At 39.3% G+C, this 15,000-nt stretch overlaps 1 protein-coding gene across 1 annotated transcript in view; it reads left to right on the top strand.

Moving 5' to 3' along the window:
• Positions 1–15,000, top strand: part of LOC138029461 (heat shock 70 kDa protein 12A-like) — a 26,479-nt gene that overhangs the window by 7,504 nt on the left and 3,975 nt on the right. Inside the window, exons 2-3 of the mRNA XM_068877192.1 lie at positions 14,152–14,466; positions 14,890–15,000. The exon at positions 14,890–15,000 is cut by the window's right edge and continues 114 nt beyond it. Coding sequence (XP_068733293.1) covers positions 14,167–14,466; positions 14,890–15,000 — 411 coding nt within the window. The 5' untranslated portion in view covers positions 14,152–14,166. The remainder of the gene's footprint in view (positions 1–14,151; positions 14,467–14,889) is intronic.

The following is a 15,000-nucleotide window of genomic DNA, read 5'->3' as shown; positions in this document are numbered from 1 at the left end:
TGGGCACAGGCGGAAGCTCTCATGCATGGCTTTTGAACAAAAAATAAAATCAACGAAAATAGTCTTTCCTTGGCCTAGCAGTGCCATAAGGTTTTTCTAAAAACCAAACATTTGCTCGTGGCCTATCGAAATTTTTTTTAAATTGCATTGCACACAACTATTTACATAACCTTCATTACTATATTTAACTACTTCACTAAACATAATAAACAGGACCTACAATATAACACAACTAATTCACACTCACTCACATACACACACTGACGGACAAGTTTACATAGCAAAATCACAGCTATTTGAGCCCGACATTATTCAACTACCTCTAGTATATATATTACCCACTTCTTCCTAAACATATCTAAATTCCTATTTTTTGTACAGATATATTTTTCTGTCTCATACTTTAATTTGACTTTTGATTGAAAACCTCGTATACTTGGAAGTTCTGGTGTCAGAAGACCGATCAATCTATCCTTCAAATTAAGATGTATCTGCTGTTTTGTCAAAGATAAGTAATATAATCCGAAATCTTTCCAGAAAAAAATTGAATAAGAGCAATCATAAACGAAATGCTGCATTGTTTCTGATTCACGTTTGCAGAAAGAACATAGGTCATCTGCAATTGCAATGTACCCGATTTTGTATCGTTTTGAATTCGTATAGAGTATAGAGTTCAATACTATGAACTGAAAGACCTTGACATATGGTTCAAAAGCAACTGAATAGGGAAGAGAAAAAGCTTTTTTCAGTGCCTCGTCGGTTAAATTAAATTCACACTTAAATTTTCGCGTGTTATTTGGAAAGCAAACCTTTTTGTGGACAAAAAGAGAGCAATGATCTTTTGATTACTTTTTAGTTACATCAAAAAGGTCGCAGTCAATTTTAAAAAATGGATTTAGGACTATGGGGAGTCAGGGTGGCTTAGTGGTTATCTATCGGGCCTCCCACCACTGCGAGCCGGGGTTCAATTCTGGCCTCGGCCAGCATGTGGGCTGAGTTTCAGTCGATCTCAACCTGACTCGAGGGTTTTTCTCCGGGTACTCCGGTTTTCCTCCCTCATCAAAATCGACTCACAGCTAATTGACATCTAGCTGTGGTGCTGTGCTCCGACATCAAACATGGACTGTATAGCGGCAGCCAGAGGCGCCTTTGTATGCTTTCAGCCCGATGTCGTGAGCCGCGCCCTTCGCAATTCAGTCCTTCGACTGCAAGTAAGGGTGATTAGCACTAGGCGCCTTTGTATGCGCCTTTGTATGCGCCTTTGTATGCTTTCAGCCCGATGTCGTGAGCCGCGCCCTTCGCAATTCAGTCCTTCGACTGCAAGTAAGGGTGATTAGCACTAGCAATATTTATTTATATTTATATTTACTATATAATGTGGATCATTATAATAGGCATTCCTTAGATCGAGCGGTACAGAATGTCGAAGACCGGTCCATTCCAAAAAATTCGTCTTCTGCATGTGTTTTGCGATTAGTTCATAAGAATCAACGTTGTTAAGATCAAATGCAGGTCTCCCACTATCTGAATTCCATAATTAAAGTACCCTTTATAAAAGACTGGTTTATTGTTTATTCTTATTTCCTGGTTATTCCAGATTCGGTAAAGGCAATTAGTTTCAATCGCATTATCTTTCCGAAATTCAGATCACCATTTCAACAACTCCATGTAGAATTGAGAAGTGATAGTTAAGTCTTTGACGTTATAGTTGCAATTAAAAAGAAACAGACCACCTGTTTCTTTCAGAAGATATTCTAAATAATTTTTCCATGCGCCAGAATTATCGCCAAAGATTCTTTTGAACCAGGCAAGACGGAGAGATTTAATCATGCTTTCAATATCAACCATTTTGATGCCTCCTCCTTCATAATCATTTATCGCAGATCAATTTTCTAGTTACTTTGTCTTTACCTTTCCATAAAAAGCTGTAAATCAAATGGTTTAATTCTTTAAGTATATTTTCAGGGGTAGGTAACAAAGATGCCACGTACGCAACCTTCGGTAGAAGCAAAGATTTAATTATAGTCACCTTTCCGTAAAGGGATAATCCTCTAGAGGACCAGATGTTAATTGATTTTTTTATCTTGTCAAGTTTTTCCATGAAGTTCTTCAGACAGAGCAATTTTCGTCGAGAAGAAGATCCCCAGGGCTTTTATTGGATCTTTTGGCCATGTGATTCCAAGTGGTTTCATTTCACTTCCTTTTAAAGATCCTATCCTATCCTCACTCACATACACACACTCACGGACAAGTTTACAAGGCAAAAATCACAGCTATTTGGGCCCGACATATTCTAAATTATTCGACTACCTCTAGTATTTATATTACCCACTTCTTCCTAAACATATCTAAATTCTTAGTTTTGTACAGATATATTTTTCAGTCTCATACTTCAATTTGATTCTTGATTGAAAACCTCGTATACTTGGAAGTTCTGGTGTTAGAAGACCGATTAATTTATCCTTCAAATTAAGATGTATCTGCTGTTTTGTCAAAGATAAGTAATATAATTCAAAATCTTTCCTTTTAAAGATCCTATCCAGAGTCAGCCCCTCTGTCTTTGAACTGTTTACCTTTAAACCTTATACTTTTTTAAAATTTGTCTAACAATTGAAAAAGTTTATAGGCTGACTCTGTATCAGAGAGAACCGCCTATCGATGCCAGAGCCCACAATCCTAATCGGTGATCTTTTGCGTGGCTGCTAAGCGATGTGCGATTGAAGCATTTTCAGTGTGTTGCGTGATTTCCTCTTTTTCCTCAGGGTAATAAATTCCCTGTTTTAATCATGTCGGGTAAAGGTAAGCAGCAGGACGACTACACGGAGCGGCAATTAAAGAGACGGGTAGATGCAAAGAGAGATAAAGCTGCAACAAGTTGCAAAATTAGTGGAGACACTTAACCTTCTTGGGGCGTTATTAATTTACCTATTATCTCTCACACTGCAGCCCCCCCTCCCCCCTTATCAGTGTTGATAGCGATACAAAAAAAATGTTGTAAACTTAAACGTTCAACATTGAAAGGGAGAGAGGGAGGGTAAAAGTGGGAAAAGTTGAAATTCTAGATACGGCGGATATTGGAAGCTAGAAAAGGTGTTTTCAATGGGAGTGTTTCAACAATTTTGCAACTTGTTATTGCCCCAGTGGATCTGAAGGCTACTTGACTGTGCAGAGACTATCGGTAAACGTTCAAGGCAAGTGCCAAAAGTACATAAACTGCATTGGCCCTTTAACCCTCTTGTCATTCGACAAAGAACCAACTTTAAAGAATGTCAAGGATGCCTGTAAGTCGCATTTTGGAACAAATTGCGAATGTGATGTTCTCGCGGGCGAACGCTGGCCCTCTTACACGCCCCGCGTGAAAGTCAGATCAAAGACTGGTCGAAGGTCATTCATATCAGATTTCTGGAATATGAGCAGTCGCAAAAAGCCAAGGAGATAGTCTTCACCCGGCCATTACATATAAGTGAGCCAGTTGGCCCTCGAAAGTCCAATAGTGCGGCGACAGCTGTCACAAAATTGTCCGTAATACCGCGTTCTGTCTCCCTTAGTCAAATGCTGAAAGTGGGCCAGCTTATAGAACCAGAAACAAATGTTGTCACGCTTCATCTACAAGAATTTTCCGGCAATGAATTGAAGTGGTTACACCCTCACACTTTCACTGCATCGTAAGTCGTTTTCAGAAGCTGCATTTAGAGAGGCATATATGGCCGTACCCTGGGAGCAGAGTCTCTTTAGCTAGGAAGATCGAAAGAGACTCTGCTCGCAGGGTAATATGGCCAAGGCTTGGGGGCTTAGGGAAGACCGTGGAAATAGACGAGTCGAAGTTTGGTGCCAAGAGAAAGTATAAGAGAGGGAGAGTATCGGAAGGTCCGTGGGTATTTGGCGTGGTGGAGCGAGGATCGCAGAAGGCGCTGCTTTTCCGCGTTCCCGACCGAACTAGAGAGACCCTTGTTCATCGTCTCATCACTACACATATCCAACCTGGAACTGTCATCTACTCAGATCAATTCACTCCGTACATACCACTCAACCAGCTAGGATATATCCATGTATCAGTAAATCATTCCAAGAACTTTGTTGACCCCGACAATGGTGCACACACCAACACCATCGAAGGCGTGTGGGCTCTGGCCAAGAAGAAGTTGAAGTTGATGTGTGGTACGCTGTATGAATACATACCCAGCTACTTGGATGAGTTCACCTGGTTTCGGAACTTCGGAAAAGACCAAGCATTTGAGCAGTTGCTGAAAGACATCGCTGAACAGTTTCCACTGCAGTAAAATTGAAATTACAAACGGCTCCTTTAGGAGCCACCACATATTAAAAGTCAATGATCAATAAAGAGTTTAAGCTTCCCAATCCTTTATAATGCACGAAAAATAAGCATGTTGGTCGACTTGCAAATTAACTCCCCGCTTTGGTAACCGACCCTTGCCAAAACATCGAGCAGACCTAGGTACTAGTGTTTCATTTTAAAAATGGCGGCTATTTGCCAATGGTGTTTTCGTCGTTCCTTATGAAGTTGTTCTTGCTTCCAACTGAAAGAACTAACAAAATTATAAAGAGTAAGTATTTAGACCAACGTGTCGGTAGTGTTTCGACCAACGTGTCGGTAGTGTGTCGGCCAACGCGTCGGTAGTGTGTCGGCCAACGCGTCGGTAGTGTGTCGGCCGACGCGTCGGTAGTGTGTTGGCCGACGTGTCGGTCGTGTGTCGGTGGTGTGTCGGCCGACGCGTTGGCCGACGTGTTGGCCGACGCGTTGGTGGGATCGGATTCTTAAATTTTACCAAAGTTTTCATAGTCAGTGGATGCAGAAGCACCAGTACTAGACTTTGGAAGAACCTTTACGTAGAACAAAATTTTCTTCTCATCTATGGGCAATGAGTTTGTAACAATAGAAACCTTCATTGATGGTCCCTTTCTGAAACTAATAAATAATGATGGCTCAATCTGTAGCGAAGAAGCCTCGGAACTAAGCATGAAGGCCGAGATTTTCAGCCACTACACCTAAAAGAAGTCAAACTCCTGAAATTAATGGTATTAGATATCACACTTTGTGTGATCCTGAAATTGCATCAACAACACACATGGATGAAGCAAACAACTAATATTTTTGCACTGGTAACTGGTCAACAAAAGCCATCGAAACATTTTTTAGTAAACACAAATACCAAAATACTGCAAACTGCTAAACTTGTAATACTTTATTCCCAAGCGCTGTTTGTCCTCATACCTGTAAGAGCTACTGTGGTGTGATTCAAGAAAGTATCCACATCCCCTTCAAACAATCACTCCTCTGAAAAAGAAACGCGGGTAAAAAAAATTGCCGTTCCCTAGTCATCTGATTTTTACAAGTTTCCAGTGTTCATTTTGTTCGAATGTTTTCCAGCTTGCTATACCTAATTGCCAGTTACATTGAAATATATTTCTGTTGTTGTTCAAGGTGAAGCATTAATACTGAACTCTATGGGTCAGTAAAGTAGTTCACAGTTGTTGCCGGCTAGCATGTTGTGTTCATTTGCCTACCGGCTGACTTAAGTTTGAGGTTTTTTCTATGTTATTTGCATGGAACATATTCCAGTAAATAGTAATTAAAACTGACTTACTCATCAATTATGTGTAGACTGCTTAGGGACTTATATAGTTATCCATGCTATCAATGTCAATTCAGGCGGCAATGCACTAAAGCATTTTTTACCATTGAAGGAAGTTGGGAATTGTTAACAGCATTTCCTGTTACTCAAAAGTTGCACAGTTCTCACATATGGGTAAAAATTGATTTTCTATGATCAGCAGATTGGGTATCAGCATTTCTAAAGACTGGAAAAGTAATGCTCTTGGCCACAGAAAATGTAGCATGGTCAGGCCTCTCATTCCAGAATATTTTTTACATAAATACTAGTGAGCCCCAAAACAAACATACAACATTCTCAAAGTCATGCAGGATTTTTGTCATATCCTGCATTTAGTCTGTAGTTGTTTTTCGCTGTTCACAACCTTGCTGGAACGTGATTTGTACTTTGTAGATTGTGATTTGTACTTTGTGATTTGTACAGCTGTCCCAGAACATCCATTTCGCGTCTCACAGCTTCTTTCATTTCTTCAATATCCACTTCATAATCCGTGGACCTTATGTCAAAGTACTGCAGCCTGCGTATGGGAGGCGCTGTGGTCTCATGGTTAGTGTGCTCGACTCCGGAGCGAGTGGTCTGGGTTTGGGTCCTGGCCGGGGACATTGCGTTGTGTTCTGCACCCAGGTGTATAAATAGGTACCGGCAAAATGCTGGCGGTAGCCCTGCAATGGACTTGCATCCCATCCAGAGGGGAGTTAAAAATACTCCTGGTAGCTTAGTGCTAAGGAAACCGGGGATAAGCACCGGCGTGTTGGGTCATTGGCTCAGAAAACGCTTACCTACCTTACCTACTGCAGCCTGCGTGCTAAAGTTCGCCCACTCCATGCATACATTGGGTATTTCGATTCTATGAAGTCTTAAATCTCACTGTTTTCCAGTTTTGCCGGACGTACCAAGAGAAATCATCTTTATATAAACTTTATATAAACATCTTGCATATAAACTTACAGATAGCTACGCAATTGTAAGCAAAAAATTAAAAAACACCGGGTACTACTAGAGAAACTAAGCTTTGATAAGGAATCATGCCTGATCACAAGTAAGAACGAGGATTTCCACCATTTTCTGCTTTCATTTGTTTTTACCTATATATTTTTCAATTTTATCCGTACGCAATTGTATGTATGTATGTATGTATCCAGTTACCATTCCTGATTTGATTTGCCGCGATCTTCTGTAAAAAACATCATGACCCAAGTGCATTGTGGGCTCTGGCATTGATAGGCCACGAGCGAATTTTTTAGAAAACTTTTCTTATGGCATTCCTAGGCCACCATACGCAAGACATTCTTTGGGCTCGTCATGCAATTTTCCTCCCCAACGAACGGCCGCTGAAACCAAAGGCACATTCCTTTCCCTTTGTTTGCAAATGTCTCGATCAGGGCTACGAACTTCAACGGATACCAGGGTGGCCTCTCAACGAGCATCTGGACATTAAAGCCTTCGATTTAAATATCTTCTAGGCAAGAAGCTACAGAGTGTTACGTGAAGAAAGAGCTGGACGCCTTCGTAGGCGGACATTCGTTAATTTGGCTAGTTCTTCTCAAATGGTGATGACTGCCTGAAGTCTCTTCGAACTTGAGAAATGACCCGGGGGGTGGGGGTACTCCCAGAAAAATTGGGTGGGGCCTTGCGGCCAGCTTCTCCAAACTCTTACCCTGTTTCCCAGTTTACCCAAATGGTACAAAATGCTGCCGAAGGGAAGAAGGATGTGAGGAGTGCCAATGCAGAGTAGGGTTGTTCCCATAAAGAACTAAGGATTGTCGGTAACAGTAACAAACTGGTTTATTTAACCGAATTGGGCTGCATGCAGCACTAAGCCTCATCACATTTTCTTTGTTCTCTTACGGACGAAACTCACGCTCTTAAAAAAGTACACCTGGAGTTTCCGGCAGAAAATTCTCAAAGGAATTAATTAAATAGCATTGATGCAAGGTCTCTAAATTCGATCAACATTCCGGAAGTTTTTAGGTCAAGGTTGAATGACGTCCGGTTCGAGATTTTTAATAACGATACAAGCCGTAATTTTTTTGCGAAGGATTTGAATGAAGTGTATTTTTCCCCCGTATGATTTCCAAAATGTTGAGTAAAGTTTTGCAGATAAAATATATGAACGGTACCAGTAAAATCTCTGACTTTTAAAATAATGTTAACTTCAATAGATCGAAAATAGCACTTGATGATTATAGAGAACTCTGCTTCGATTCAAACTATCTAACAAATGCCTGGTTATGAATCTAAATATTGCTTTTACATAATTAAACATCATCAATAGCACAATACGACGTCAAACGTTTTCAGGAGTGTTCAGGAGTGATTACAACAGGTTTACTTCTACAAATCTACAATCATGGACAACAGTGTTTGGAAGGTAGCGTCACTTTAGAGATAACACCCTCTCCTTTAAAAGTGTTGGATTTTCCACGAAACAAAATGGTGACGTTTCTTCCAACATTGAACATGGGGGAGGGGGGCCACAAAAGAATGCTATTTTAAAATAGTACAGCCAATAGTTATAATCGAATTAGATGTGAAGTGAAGTGATGCGCGCCATATAAACGCGATTTTCTCAACGTGGTTTGATTCCTTTAACCAAAAGACTCGAAGAAGTGGCAATAAATTCGGATTTCGGATTTCTTTTGTTCAATCAGACTCAAATAAGGTCTATATATTTCTTTTCGGTAATCTCGAAAAAGGTAATGAACGATGTTTACGCCGAAATGAATAAGAATAATTCCCAGGAGCCGTACCATATCTCCATTTGCTGTTGTTAGATATGATGCAAAATTTGCCATAAATACGTGATAGATTTTGCTAGGAAGCTTTTGAAACGGGAAAAACATAGTATAAGAAGAAATTTTCAGTACCAAACAAATGGTTTACATGTCTTGGTGAAGTTTGAATGAAGTTAAAATACCCCATGTTATATTACCATTGTGGGAGTAACGCAAAGAACAATACGTCGATCATTAACAGGTCAATTGTCTTCTAAATATTTTGTATATTACTCAGGAATTGTACCTCTAGATACCAAATGTACGCTGCAATACATTTAACTGGTGGACTTCATGAAATAGAATGGGAATTTTACGAGGAAAGAACTTTCAGTGGCCATTGTTGTACCTCTTCGTAAGATACTGTTGTAACGCAATATTGTGACACGGAAAATCCCTTCCTCGGAAAAGCGCCTTTGCAGATGTGGCATATACCATATTCTGAAAATGGTGCCCAATAACAGCGACAATAAAGATAATCCATCGAACCGTAATTATGGGGAATAACATTTTCATATCTTCCGTACATTTTGTGTTTTACGACAAAAACTGTTCACAATTGTTTTCAGACAATCGTGGACAAACGTGTTAGGAAGGTAGCGTCACTTTAGAGATAACCCGCCTCCTCCTTATCAAAGTTGTTTGCCCCGAAACAAAATGGTGACTTTTCTTCCAACATTGAATATGGGGGAGGGGCACAAGAGCATATTAAATTTGGAAATTGACTTGGTTCTATCACGGCGGGCGCCCTAGACCTACTCACCTCTTCGTTTCTGTAAGACTGATGCTTCTGTTGTCCAGGCTCACTCACTGATCAGCAATAAAGGATAACAAAACCGGAAAAAAACCAGCAACAAGCGTAAAAAATAGGCACGCATTGCGTACGTGTGGTATTGCAGTAACTCAGCGCCTTATTCCATATTGTCAACAGAGCTGCGTTTTGTCTTCCAGGAGATTCAAGTTGTGTTTGCGTAATATGTTCTAATAGTACACGATATTGTTTTGGTACCGTATATCATTGTAGTGCTGTGGTAGATGTCTTAGGTAAATAGCCCCCTGAGAAGACAAGGGAATCGAGAAACATTGGCTTTTAGGATGACATGTTGATCATTTTCAAGTTCCCTCACAACTTCATTTTCACCACATGTTTAAGCGTGCACTCTGAGCGTCTGACAGCTTTGTAAAGCTTGGTTTACATGTGAGATAAGCATAAGCATAAACATAAGCACAAGCAAGAGCTGTGTAAACCGGGAGCGACGTACGCATAAGCATAAGCATAAGAAAAAGGAATCGTTTCCGTTTTCTTATGCTTATGCTTATGCTTATGTAACGTTTATAACTGTATAAACCGGGAAGATATTGGGGTTTATAGTGTCTAAGACAGCGTCCGAAGGTCCGTTTTTTTTTTAGAGAAACTTGCTGGGGCGATTCGTAATTATCCCTGCCTTTGCGACAAATCACCAGAAATAAAATTCTCGGTCCTCTGGTTGTAGTTCCCCATGCAGTCTCATTGTTCTTTCCTGTTTCGGAAAATATCCCTTCAAAAATACCCCACAGGACCTCTTCAGTCTGCTTTCTCGTTCTCTTTCTTATCTTCTTCTAGAAAGCAGAAGGAGTAATAGTAGGGAGAGAATTTGTTCTTCGTCTGTAAGGTTTGGAAACTTTGCTCGTCCAATTCTCCAGTGAGTCTTTTTCTGGAGCTAACTGCGCTTGCGTATGTCACTTCTCTTATTCTTATGCAGCATATGTAAACTTCGTTACGCTTATGCTGATGTCGCTGAATTTTGACCCTGTCCGGTGAGGTTAGTATCTAATGGGTCACCAAAAAAAATATACCACTGTGTAATAGAAAAATAGGACCGAAAATTCTATTTTAACGGTCAAAAATGTGAACTAAGCAAGAAACAGATTTTGTTGGCCTGCTTTATGCAAAACAAATATTGGTGCAAAAGTAAATAAATATTAATACACAATTTTTAGGAAGAGCAGATTCAGTACGGTTGATCGAGAATAAAATATTTTGCCAACAGCAACAAAAACAACATAAATTTTTAACCGCTAAGTGGTGTCTGTGCGTAGAGTCTTCTAGGATAATGTTTGGTCGGTTTCAGGGGGTAATAGAAATGCGTAGATTTTATCCGGTGGACACAATATAATATTTAATTAACCTGAAATGGTGTCGAAAGTCAAAGCATCGAGTAATGGTCTTCGACAAAAACTGCATCTTTCGCCGTCGGATATCACAAAGTGAGCTTTGTTTCTTATGTTATTTGCAAACTGGGGTGTTATGTACAATACTAAAATCAAATGGCAACTCTTCATGGGATTAAAAGGAATCGAACGCCTTGAATGCATCGCAGTGTTTACTCAAGTCGCACCTCAGTTGTCCGGCAATTTACAGTTTGAAACTCTACTCTTCACAGCCTTCAGGTAAAAAAATGGAAATTTGACAGTGAAGAATATTTGAAAGAAAGCTTGTTGTCTCTTTTGTGCTTCATTATTCACGGTCAAGGTTCTTCCGAAAAGGCTTTAATCTGAACTGTGAGACTGAAAATTATTTAATTGCTGTTGTTTATTGTTTGCACGCTCGGAATTAAAATAGGAAGGGTTTCTTTCCTGTAATAGCAAATATTTTGTTTGTTTCAATTTTATACTGGAAAAGGTTTTTGCGACATTTTTCGTCCAAATGAACGTCCTTTAAGGGAATGTTTTTGTAATTTAATATTCTCTGTTAAAAATTTGCATAAGAAGCTTGAAATATCGCCGCGCGCACAAGAAATTTAGTCGCTGATTTACCTCTTCGTCGATTTCTTGTCAATATTATATTAAATGTTTGTTTTATATAACACTGAAACCAAACGGCAAATTATCTGTTAACTTATCCGAGTTGGATACCAGAGACGGAATCGAACACCTTGAGTACTCAGTGTTTACAATTTTCCGGCTATTTATAATTTATATATTTGTACTCAACTCTGCACATTCTTCAGGTAAAAAAAACAATTTGAAATATGACTAATTTTTGTGAGTCAAGTATTATTTGAAAGAATGCTTGTTGTCCCTTTTTTGCTTCATTGAAGGGAATGATAAACATTGTTCCAGATAAGAGTCCGGTCTCAGGTCAATAACCCGACAATGAAGGCTTCCCGACCCGACAGATGAAATGTAAATATTCAGTTGAATATTACAACAAAATTAAAAAACGAAAGACGTAATGCACCTATCAATGTAAACCCCGTGGGGGGGGGGGGGGGGATTGCGGGCAAGGGGTGGGGATTTTACCAAGGACCAAAAATTATGGTAAATTTCCCAAAGGTGGGGCAGCATACATTCATCAAAATGTATTAAGAAAACCCCCCCCAGGGGCAAAATACCAATTAAAAGACAAGCTATGCACATACCTTTAATAACTTTAATGACTTAAACTTGGTATGAATCTCGCAAACTTGATTTATCAACCTATCTCCCTTATGAGACAACATGATGTGTCATGTACATTCACTTCAAAGTAGGAACGTTCTAAAAACATTTTTTAATAGACTAGATGGCGTATGAAGTAGCAGATAAACATCGATAAAAAACTCACTTTTTCCGAAACCCACGCCATTCCATTCTTGGTCCCAGTCTCTCTGCCGAAAAAAAATTAATGTCCCGACCCCCGAGCAAAGGTACTCGTTCAAACCTCCCACGGAGGAGATGGATTTCGCCGTCAAATCCCCACCCCTTGCCCGCATTCCCCCCCCCCCCCCCCCAACGGGGTTTACATTGATAGGTGCATAAGTTTCTTGGCTAAAACGAACGTTGTTTAACTCTAAAAGCGACGAACAATTAACATTCTTTATTCATTGTAAACAAGAAACTTGACACAAAGTGATCACGTGCACCTTTGTGGTTGCCTAGCACGTGATTAATCTCTTCCTTCTGTCAGACAGAACACCGTGTCCTTCCCCAGGAATTTGTGTTTTTACGATCGACTGTCATTAATCTTTCGCTGAGAATTCGAAATTCAGAGTTTTATATAAAAACTATATAATTTTTTCTTCATCTGTCTTTTGGCTTGCCTTTTACTATTACCGTGTGCCATGAAATTTTTGCGGGACTTTTATTTTGCGGATTGGCGATTTTTTGAGGTTTACGAGGACAAATTTTTGCGGCGCGAATTGACTGAAATTATCGCCGCGAACTGATTTTTGCGGTTTTCTTTTCAAGCAGCAAGACTATTTTCAACTTCTATTACTTTTTGTTAAAAAATCCCACAATCATCGTGAACGGGAGGAAAAAATGTGCCATCCTAGAGGCCTTAAAAAATGGTTAACGTGAGCTTTTGATTGACTGCTTTGAGTTCGTTTCTTATGCCTCGGAGACTGGAAAAGTATTGTCTTAACGTTTTATCGTTTCGTTTTGTTTGTAGCAAGCTCCAATTGCTTTTTCTCAATGCAAATATCAAAATAGACCATCTTTTTGACCCCACTGTATGTGGATTAAAAGCCATTTTTAGTTATATTAACGGGAGTGAATTTTAACGGTTTTTAATTTTGCTGGTGTTTTTTTTCTGCTGGAACTTATTTTTGCGGATCAAGTACTATCCGCAAAATCCGCAAAAATTAAACCCCTCGAAATGAAAGTGCTACACCATAACTCCCGGCTTTTGCGGTACCATTTGGTGCAAACGACCTGTCATCAGGTTAGACTGAAAGAGAAATTATAAAGCGGAAACAACATGTTCAGTCCTTCCTTAGTGTGTGGCATAAACGTTTACTTAGTGCAACTCTAGATATGCACGACATGCAGGAAAACTAAATTTCATTTAAAGGGGATATATCTCGTTATTTTAGGATTTTTTTGAGAAAAACTTCAGTTAATCACGAGTTTAAAACTCGAAAAAGGTAATGTGGAATTTCTTTACCGATAAAATTATAGTTACATCACAAACGAAATGATTCTGAGAAAAAAAAAACCGACCTTTATCCACATGTCATAATTTTCAAGACTACTCAAATGTAATACGTTTCAATCTGGCACATTTATGTCCATTCATGCCTCTCTTTCCTTTTGAAGTATTTATTTTATGCTGTTCAACAGTTTTAAGTGGTTATTGCAATGTTTCATTCTATTTTTTGGGCATTTTGGGGAAAAAAATGAAAGGAAAGCAACTTATTAACTGTCTTGTCGTTCTAGCGCTGGAGCACTAATTAGAAACACTGTAAACTGAAATTAACAACTAACTCATTTCAATTTAAATGTTCAGGGGAGGGGAAAATCAGAGTACCCGGAGAAAAACCTCTAGGTGCAGAGTAGAGAACCAACAAACTCAACCCACATATGACGCCAAGCCTGGGAATCGAACCCGAGCCACATTGGTGGAATGTGGAAGGCGAGTGCTCTCATCACTGCGCCATCCCAGCACCCCAAATCAAGGATTATATCATTTTGAGTGAAATAGCCCCTTTCAAGAAGAAACGAGTGAGTTTCACTCAAGAGTGTGTTTTGTTATCTTTGAACTGAATTTATTACCAAAGCTTAAAAAGGTAAAAGACCTCAAAAGGGGACACGACATAACAAAATAACTCAACGTGTGAAGGTGTGAGCCAAACGGCCATTGCTGGTATGAAGTCTGGGTGATCCCTCAAAAAGTCTACATCAGTCTTCTTGAAAATTGTTAAGCGTTGTGATTTGCACTGTATTTTATTTTATTTTATCTCCCTTAAATAGCCTGAAACCAACCATTCCCTTCCTTCTTCCAGGCAACAGCTACAAAGATGGCCCCAACATCAAAGTACGTGGCAGTGGTCGCTATTGACTTTGGAACAACCTATAGCGGCTTCGCATTTTCTTTTAATGACAAAAGAGGCGAAGGAGGAATTCACATGAACAGAGAATGGGGAAACGAAGAAGGACGCAGCACTCTAAAAACCCCAACATCAATTCTTCTTCGTCCCAATAAGGAGTTTGATTCTTTCGGATATGATGCTGATGACAAGTATGTGCACTTTACTCGTGGGGAGGAAAAGGAGTACTTTTACTTAAAACACTTTAAAATGGAGCTGCACAAATCAAAGGTAACTAATATGGTCAAGATTATGATTGCATGTTGCAGTGTGGAATAACAAGTTTAATTATATCGCTTAACTCTCCAGGCAGGTATTGTTCTTGCAATAAAGTTTGACCAGTAACAAGAAAAAAAGTTTGGTAAAAAGGGATTTTTTCCACCTGGCTTCATATAGTTGAATAAATGAAAAATGCTCACATTTTTTTAAAACCTAAAATGAACAAATATATTCACAACTTTACTTTCTGTAAATTTTTCTTCAGAGTTTTGACTTACCTTTTACTGAACCAATTTTCAACTTTGACCGTTACTTAATTTCTTTTTTCTTAGCTAATTCTTAATGTCATTTTTTTCGAATTTTCTTGATCTAATGTTAGGTTTCTATTTTCTTTATTTTCGTCGCTGAATGAGATCTTATTGTCACTTAACGCAGGAGTTGAACCGAACAACCCAACTGACAGCAGCTAATGGAAAAAAGGTTGACGCTCTGGTGGTGTTTTCTCTTTCAATAAAATTCATGAAAGATGAAGCAGTTAAAATCATT

Source organism: Montipora capricornis, chromosome 2 (genome assembly GCF_036669925.1).
Source record: "Montipora capricornis isolate CH-2021 chromosome 2, ASM3666992v2, whole genome shotgun sequence".
Classification (NCBI taxonomy): Eukaryota; Metazoa; Cnidaria; class Anthozoa; order Scleractinia; family Acroporidae; genus Montipora; species Montipora capricornis.
Note: the sequence above shows the minus strand (reverse complement) of the source record. Positions and strands in the feature narration are given on the sequence as shown.